The sequence below is a fragment of the Myxocyprinus asiaticus genome, chromosome 2, assembly GCF_019703515.2.
Source record: "Myxocyprinus asiaticus isolate MX2 ecotype Aquarium Trade chromosome 2, UBuf_Myxa_2, whole genome shotgun sequence".
Classification (NCBI taxonomy): domain Eukaryota; kingdom Metazoa; phylum Chordata; class Actinopteri; order Cypriniformes; family Catostomidae; genus Myxocyprinus; species Myxocyprinus asiaticus.
The window spans coordinates 3,101,569-3,110,680 of NC_059345.1; the positions used below are offsets into that span (position 1 = coordinate 3,101,569).

The 9,112-nt window shown below is 37.5% G+C and overlaps 2 protein-coding genes across 2 annotated transcripts; both read left to right on the forward strand.

The window, feature by feature from the left end:
* The first annotated feature begins 5,523 nt into the window (after positions 1-5,523).
* LOC127411029 (histone H2A-like) lies at positions 5,524-5,925 on the forward strand. The gene has a single exon (XM_051646350.1). The coding sequence runs from the start codon at positions 5,542-5,544 to the stop codon at positions 5,923-5,925; it is 384 nt and encodes a 127-aa protein (XP_051502310.1). The 5' UTR covers positions 5,524-5,541.
* Positions 5,926-8,632: 2,707 nt separating this feature from the next.
* Positions 8,633-9,112, forward strand: LOC127410943 (histone H3-like). The gene has a single exon (XM_051646225.1). It carries the CDS (start codon positions 8,646-8,648, stop codon positions 9,054-9,056), a length of 411 nt encoding a protein of 136 aa, XP_051502185.1. The 5' UTR covers positions 8,633-8,645; the 3' UTR covers positions 9,057-9,112.

Here is a 9,112-nt window from a genome sequence, read left to right on the forward strand (position 1 = left end):
AGTAATAATTACAAATGAGTACCACTATTTTTTTAATGCAGTGCTTTTTCCACTCATATCATTGTTGCGTACTCAATTGGTTTTGGGAGGTCAAGACACCGTGCTGTAGTTGCAAACTCATCATCATCTTCTAGAATCACAGGTGCATACAGGTCTATATATTCTCTAAAAAGCATGATACAAATACTGTTGACAAATACACAATCCACACTCCCAACAAATAAAGAAAATATTAACCAAACAAACCTGTAACAAGTGTTCTCTGTTGAAACAGCCTGTAGTACCTGGATTGTCATCCTCTGAATCAGAGAGTACTATCTATAAACAGAATTCAGTCTTGATCAATTGTAATTTTTTTTTTTTTTTTTTTTTTTTTAGAAAGGTCTATCAACAGTGTCATTTTTTTGAAGCAGCAATGATGAATCCTTAAAATAGATCAACAGCATTGCACAATAAATAGTTATTTTTCAGACATCCGATTGTGACAATTAGCTACTTAGCTAGTATATATCTTAAAGGGTTTTTAGACATGTAGTGTCTTGCTGGAAAGCATGGTTTTGCTACAGCTGTTTGACTCAGGGATCATCTTGATCAAGCAGATGGGTTCGAAGAACTGCTACCACTTACCTCTGCTCCTGCAGATCTTTGAGATGGTTCCACAGCACATTTACTAAGCAAGCAATAAGGATTAAGACAGAAGATGTCAATACATTTACAGTCAGACATGTTATTAGAGCACTTCATTACGTTTTTAATATAGACAATGTATGTGACAGACAAAATACACATGCTTTGTTGCACCTTTTTTTCTGAAGCTGAACCATCACAACAGAAAAAAAAATCTTACATTTGATCACCCACTGCAGTTTTTGGTGTAGTTTAATACTCTGGTGTTACTGGCTGCAGGGAGTATTTATATAATTAGTTCTTGATTTACAAACTGTGCTATAATATACTGTTCATCATCTACTGTATATTATTTTGGCATAGGATTCTCACCAATGTGTCATCCAGGTTGAACTCAATAGTACTCCGTCTTATGACAACCTCTGTGTCAGATTCTGAACTGACAACCTGTTCTGCAAGACAAAGGACAATACATTTTAAGTAAATTGGCTTATTCAAATACATGATAAATAAATTATGCTAAACTAACCTTCAAAGTCTTTTTTCAAAGTCTTTAATAAACAGATGAATCCTTGCAAATGTCTTCCCAATTTCTGATTTGTAGTCTTTCAGTGTGAAGGGTCTCTGTGTCCCTGGAACATTAATGACTTCAGAGCCATCTGGGTATAGCAGCATTAATGATCCCTTCTCCATGTCCTTATTTAAATTTGTCCATTTTTTTTTCTGCCATCACGAGGAGATCTTTTGCTGTTATTTGTGTGTCAGTTTTTCCCCGTTGTGGTTTTAAACTACCATTCTGCAGAGACATTAATCCGACATTAATCTGCAAAAAACAAAACAAAAAAAACAGTACACTCGTTGAAGCACATTGGCAAATGCACCATCCATAAAGTATTACTGACAATCCATAAAAGTATAAATATATAAACGCACCTGTACTTTCTTCTGCTCATGTTTGGTTTCTCTTCTCTTGCCAATTGAAAGGTTTGTCCTTTCCTTGGATTTCAGTTTTCGATATTGCAAAAATTGGTTTAAAGTAGGGCTGGGAGTTGAATTCACGACTGTGTAAGAAACAAAGTTGTTCACACACAAACTGCATCACTATCGGCCATACTGATGATTAAAAAGATTAAAAACTGTCCAATTTCTAACTATTAACAAGACATTCTCTGAGTAGCCTAAAACTGAAGATAATCGGTAACTAGCTGGTTGGATAAGTGCACCAGTCGACATCGTCTCGATCGCAGTCTCTTCATGCTGTGTCGTTTTCAAAACGTTGAGAGACTTTCCACATGAACTGCAAAACCTAGGAAAAACTTCATATTTAAATCCACAGTAAGGAAAGTACATCACTACACCTTACTGATGCCGTTACTGGATGTTCTTTCTGTATGCTTTGATTGACATATCAGTCACCCAATCGGCGACAAGTATTAAGTTCCCCTTGTATACCTACCCATTCCGTTCCGACTGACTTGTCCTTGTGTTTTTCTGACTTGTTTTGTTTTGCACCTCTCGGCCACCGTAGGAAACAGTAAATGAACACTACAGCAAATCTATAAAATGTACAACATGGAGCAAAATAATTGTTGACAATAAAATGTAAACATGACATAAAAAGTAAAAGCTATGTGAATAGTAAATTCACAATGTTAATGTGGATTTTAATTTTCTTATTTTACTGTTTAAGTAAATTGGTTAGCAAAAATAATATTTACTGGGTCTCAGTCACCGATACAGTATTTAACCTGCAATCATTTACTTTAGTGTTCAAAACCCCGAATTATGAAAAAGGTTTATTATTACTCAAATTAAAACATGTTTTGTTGCAGCTGTTGTGTAGACAAGTCAACACAATAAAACCACACTAGTGTACTTACACGAGTCCACATTTAACTGAAAGGTTAAACTTCTCAGGACAATTAAATCTTTGATTAATGTTAGGTCGGGGCAATTTGTCATTGTATTTTTATACAATTTATAAATTACAATTGACAAAATAAAGATGTTTTGTAGAGAGGTTTCAACTAGGTCGTGTAAGAAGGCAATCCCCATATGCGTTGCTAATGTCAAGTGTACTGGGTCGTAAGGGAGCTCAGAGGAAACGTTCAACTTTTAATGTTTTTACTGTAAATGTGAGAGGAGAAAACACAATCTCGAGCGTCTTTCGGAGGCACACAAGCACTGAGTCGAGCGGGTTGAGTCTATATGGTTCTCATGTGTGTTTCAAGAGCGCATCGCCGCTCAGCAGCTGTTCATTACTGAATTCAGACAGTGTTTGTGTGTGAGGTTACAGATCCGATCAGAGAGATGGCAGAAACCGCTCCAGCTGTCAAATCACCCAAGAAGGTGAAGAAACCCGCAGCCGCTAAGAAGGCACCAAAAAGCCCCAAGAAGGCACCGAAGAGCCCCAAGAAGACAAAGAAGTCAGCAGCCCCCAAGAAAGCAGCAAAGAGTCCCAAAAAGACCAAAGCTGCCAAACCCAAAACTGCAAAGACTAAAGCAGCCAAACCTAAAAAGGCAGCCCCCAAAAAGAAGTAAATAGACTCATTACAGAGTTTCTTCATGGCTCTTTTAAGAGCCACACACTAATTCATATAAAAGAGCAATCATTTGTACATCAGTTGCATTTACTGTGTTATATAATGTTAGTTTTACCCCACCTGACAAGTTTTTTTTTAAAGTGCTAATCTTAAATTATCCCTTAAGTGCATGATAATTTAACCAAACACTCTTTCATGTTCACAGCTTGTATATGTATCACAAATGGATCTTAAAAATGTCCAGACAGTGTCTAATTTTTTGTACATATTTTTAAGAAAATTAGTAAATAAAAGAATAAAAATTATTTCAATATATTTTGATATTTTATTTTGTATATATTATCATTATTAATTTATTTTCATTTGTATTGTCTTACTCTTTATAAGAGAACAATTGAGGAATACTAAAGAGGTTTGGGCACAATCAGGTACAAGGGGTGAAATGAGGTCCCGGGTCACTAAAGATCTGATGTATACGTTTAAGGGTTAAACCAGTGTTTCATACAAGTTTTAAAATCAAGGTCAGTGAGATTTACTTTATTTTATCTGTATTATTCAATTATGAAGAAATAATTGTGTGTGTGTGTGTGTGTGTGTGTGTGTGTGTGTGTGTGTGTGTGTGTGTGTGTGTGTGTATATATATATATATATATATATATATATATATATATATATATATATATATATATATATATATATTTTTTTTTTTTTTTTTTTTTAAATCTGTATATATAACAATTTTATTGAAGGTCAGATATTTTTACACTTTATTTCACATACTACTAGAACTATTGATGTTGTTTTTGTTGTTTTACATTAACAGTATCTTAGTAGCACTTTACAATAATGTTCCGTGTACATTATTGTTAATATGTTAATTAATTAGTTAATATGAACTAACAATGATACACTGGAGGCCAAAGGTTTGGAATAATGTACAGATTTTCTCTTATGCAAAGTAATTGGTACTTTAATTCACCAAAGTGGCATTCAACTGATCACAAAGTATATTCAGGACATTACTGATGTAAAAAATAGCACCATCACTATTTGAGTCATTTTTTATCAAATCTTGACAGGCCCCTTTTCCAGCAACCATCACTCCAACACCTTATTCTTGAGTAATCATGCTAAATTGCTAATTTGGTACTAGAAAATCACTTGCCATTATATCAAACACAACTGAAAGATATTTGGTTCGTTAAATTAAGCTTAACATTGTCTTTGAGTTTGTTTTTGAGTTGCCACAGTATGCAATAGACTGGCATGTCTTAAGGTCAATATTAGGTCAAAAATGGCAAAAAAGAAACAGCTTTCTCTAGAAACTCATCAGTCAATCATTGTTTTGAGGAATGAAGGCTATACAATGCTTGAAATTGCCAAAAAAATGAAGATTTCACACAAAGTTGTACACTACAGTCTTCAAAGATAAAGGACAACTGGCTCTAACAAGGACAGAAAGAGATGTGGAAGTCCAGATGTACAACTAAACAAGAGGATAAGTACATCAGAGTCTCTAGTTTGAGAAATAGACGCCTCACATGTCCTCAGCTGACAGCTTCATTGAATTCTACCCGCTCAACACCAGTTTCATGTACAACAGTAAAGAGAAGACTCAGGGGTGCAGGCCTTATGGGAAGAATTGCAAAGAAAAAGACAAGACAGTCACATCTATGGCAAGTGCTACAGGAAGTGTGGGGTGAAATGTCATCTGAGTATCTGGACAAACAGACAGCTAGAATGCCAAAGACCTGCAAAGCTGTCATTGCTGCACGTGGAGGATTTTTTGATGAGAACTATTTGAAGTAGTTTAAGAAGTTTTTATTTTTATTTTTTTATTGTAATAGTAATTTTTCACATTATTAATGTCCTGACTATACATTGTGATCAGTTGAATGCCACTTTGGTGAATAAAAGTACCAATTTCTTTCCATAAAATATTTGATTTTTGTTAAGGTAAGTTGATAAAAATACAGTTGTTCAGTGTTAGTTCAGGTCAGTACATAGTTTTAATGTGAACATAAATCTTTTGATTAAAAAAAAAAAAAAAAAAAAAAAAAAAAAAATACTATATGTTGAAATAAATATTAACTAAGATTAATACATGATGTAAAAGAATTGTTCATTGTTAGTTCATGTTAACTAATGTTGTTAATTAATGTTAACTAACTGAACTAAACTCCCTCTTGAACACATTCATCAACAGAGAGAGAGGGAGTGGTTTGGAGTTTGGAGGGAAGAGCAGTGATTGGTTAGAATGTTTTCAGACTCTAGCCAATAGGCGTCTGACAGACTCTTATAAATACTGTAAACGGGAGCATGAAGACGCATTATTTCTCTGTAACATTACAGTTTGAACTAAATATCGAAAATGAGCGGCAGAGGTAAAACCGGCGGTAAAGCTCGTGCAAAGGCTAAAACTCGTTCATCCAGGGCAGGACTGCAGTTCCCCGTCGGTCGTGTACACAGACTGCTCCGCAAAGGAAACTACGCAGAGCGCGTTGGTGCCGGTGCTCCTGTTTATCTGGCCGCTGTGCTCGAGTATCTCACCGCTGAAATCCTGGAGTTGGCCGGAAACGCCGCTCGGGACAACAAGAAGACTCGTATCATTCCCCGTCACCTGCAGCTGGCAGTGCGGAACGATGAAGAGTTGAACAAACTCTTGGGTGGAGTGACCATCGCTCAGGGTGGTGTGCTGCCCAACATCCAGGCTGTGCTGCTGCCCAAGAAGACCGAGAAACCCGCCAAGAAATAAACGGAATAAAGTCTGATTCACTGAAACACAAAGGCTCTTTTAAGAGCCGCCCAATTTAACAATAAGCGGCTTTTTCTGTTTAATATGTAAAATTGGGTAAGTCATAACTGAATGGAAACAGTGTGGGGTAAAATGTGATCGTTAACGCTACACAAAGATTCACGTCTATCTTGTATCTCGGGGAAAATAAATAAATATACAATATTGACTTAAAGTACAGATAGCATGAATGAATAACTAGGTGTGGAATAATAATTATAAATGTGCACACACAGATTATCTCGGATTTATTTAATCAGTTTATCTGACATGCAACATACAGTATACTCTAAAATGCAAATGAGATGAACTGAACAGTAGTGATGTCCAGCTCGTGAACGAATCGTTCTTTTGAACCGGTTCTTTTTAGTGAACAAGTTGAACTAGTTAACCAAATCGGACTGAATCGTTTGAGACAGTTTGTATCTCAAATCAGCACTGTTACTCTAATTACTCTATCTTAACCTGTCTCTCGGATGTGCCCTATACTCCGAATCAAAATGAGCCGAAAACCGGGAGTAATATGATCCTAGAAGTGGTGATATCTGCTTTTGCCAACTCTTCTTTGCAATTAACCGCTCCAACTAGTTCACAAATTGGACTGAATGCTCGAGTCACAACAGCTCTCGAGTCAATAGTACAATGAGTTGCTCATAACAGTTTTCGAGTTAACAGTACACTGAACTGAGAATAGCCTCTTTCGGAGGTGTCTGACTGCTGACATTGAACATGTGTGTGATTAAAGCTAGGGTGTGCAATCTTTTCCAGAAAGATTTTTTTTTTTTTTTTTTTTTTTTTGTTATACTGGTTGAAAGTCTCTTCACATCCTGATAGCAATCAATAATTTAAGTGGTCTAAATGTAATTATATATATATATATATATATATAGAGAGAGAGAGAGAGAGAGAGAGAGAGGAGGCGTGGCTTTGGAGACACTTCTGAATTGAGGGTGGGCTCCATGCTTTCAAAGCTAGCTTGCTAACTGCTAGCCTCTCTGGATTACGCACCTTAGCTTTAAGGGGCGAAATGTATGTTTCAGATGTATTTTGCTGAATAACAGAGAGTGTAACAAATAAAACATACTGGAAATATGTTTATGACTTGATTGTATTACTGTTTTATCAACGTATGAAGATGATCCAGTCTACAGTTCTCAAGTCAACAGTACACTGATCCGAGGACAGCAGTTCTCGAGTCAACAGTACACTGATCCAAGGACAGCAGTTCTCAAGTCAACAGTACACTGATCCGAGGACAGCAGTTCTCGAGTCAACAGTACACTGATCCGAGGACAGCAGTTCTCGTGTCAACAGTACACTGATCCGAGGACAGCAGTTCTCGAGTCAACAGTACACTGATCCGAGGACAGCAGTTCTCGAGTCAACAGTACACTGATCCGAGGACAGCAGTTCTCGTGTCAACAGTACACTGATCAGAGGACAGCAGTTCTCGTGTCAACAGTACACTGATCAGAGGACAGCAGTTCTCGAGTCAACAGTACATTGATCCGAGGACAGCAGTTCTCGAGTCAACAGTACATTGATCCGAGGACAGCAGTTCTCGAGTCAACAGTACACTGATCTGAGGACAGCAGCTCTTGAGTGAGCAACTGATAAGCATGCGTGAAACGAGGATTTGAATGAGGGGGCGAAACATTTCAGTCGAGAGATGTAAACATATTTTACTGTATTGTACATGCAGATTATATCTGAAGTTGTGATGAGCTGGATCATGGTTTCTGTAAAAAGGGTGAGTTGATTAAGACTAGTTTAATCACTTTTTATGCTTTTAACATGTGTAGAACCTCCACGTTTGTGTATCAGTGTCAGTGTTGGGTGCTTCCGGTGCAAAACTTTAATGTAGGATGTATTGTAAGATTACTGAATGAAACACTGATGACAATAAACACCATTATTATGATAACTTAATTAAATAAAATGTTATAATCAGCAATATGCCTTTACATATGGCTTTATTGAATGTGTCTGTGCGTGTATTCTACGATACCGGCTTATTAGCATTATATATAGTGACGTCATTAAATGAACTGGTGAATTGTTTTTTTTGAACCAGTTCATTAAAACGAACCGTCCGAAAGAACCGGTTCGCGGAAAAGAATCCCATCACTACTGAACAAAAGATCTTGAGCGGGAAAATTGTGATATAAGCAATAAAAAGAAACATGGTAAAATTAAAGTGAAGATTAAAGTCCATTATCCGAACCTATTGAAAATAATAGAAATACAGTGTTGACTCTAAAAGGTTACAATGTGTTTGGTAACGCTACACAAAGAACCAAGTCTATCATTTGTTCCTCGGGGAAAAATAAAATAAAAAATACATTATCTACTTCAAAATACAGATGGCATGAGTAACTAGGTATAGAAATTAATTTATTTAATTTCAGTTTATTTAACACGCAACATACAGTATAATCTAAAATACAGATGAGATGAACTGAACTAAAGATCTTGAGCGGGAAACGGTCGCCGCTTGTTTGAAAACACGAGCCGCACAGTCATTGGTCAACTGTCACACGCAGACGTCACTATCAGCCAATCACAAGCCTCTGAACCCTCCCCCCACTGAACTCATGGTCACACAAGGCTTTAAAGAGCAGCAGCAGCAGCAGAACATTCAGTTACATTTTCTGTGAAGAACGAGAAGAAACGTTGAAGTCATGGCAAGAACTAAACAGACCGCTCGTAAATCCACCGGTGGAAAAGCCCCGAGGAAGCAGCTCGCTACTAAAGCCGCCCGTAAGAGCGCTCCAGCCACCGGTGGAGTCAAGAAGCCTCATCGTTACAGGCCCGGTACCGTGGCTCTGAGAGAGATCCGCCGTTATCAGAAGTCCACTGAGCTGCTGATTCGCAAACTGCCTTTCCAGCGTCTGGTGAGAGAAATCGCTCAGGATTTCAAGACGGATCTGCGCTTCCAGAGTTCCGCTGTCATGGCCCTGCAGGAGTCCAGCGAGGCTTATTTGGTCGGTCTGTTTGAGGACACCAACTTGTGTGCCATCCACGCCAAGAGGGTCACCATCATGCCCAAAGACATTCAGCTGGCCCGCCGGATTCGAGGAGAACGCGCTTAAATCCACAGTGACGTCATCCACATCAACCCCAAAGGCTCTTTTAAGAGCCACTTCAA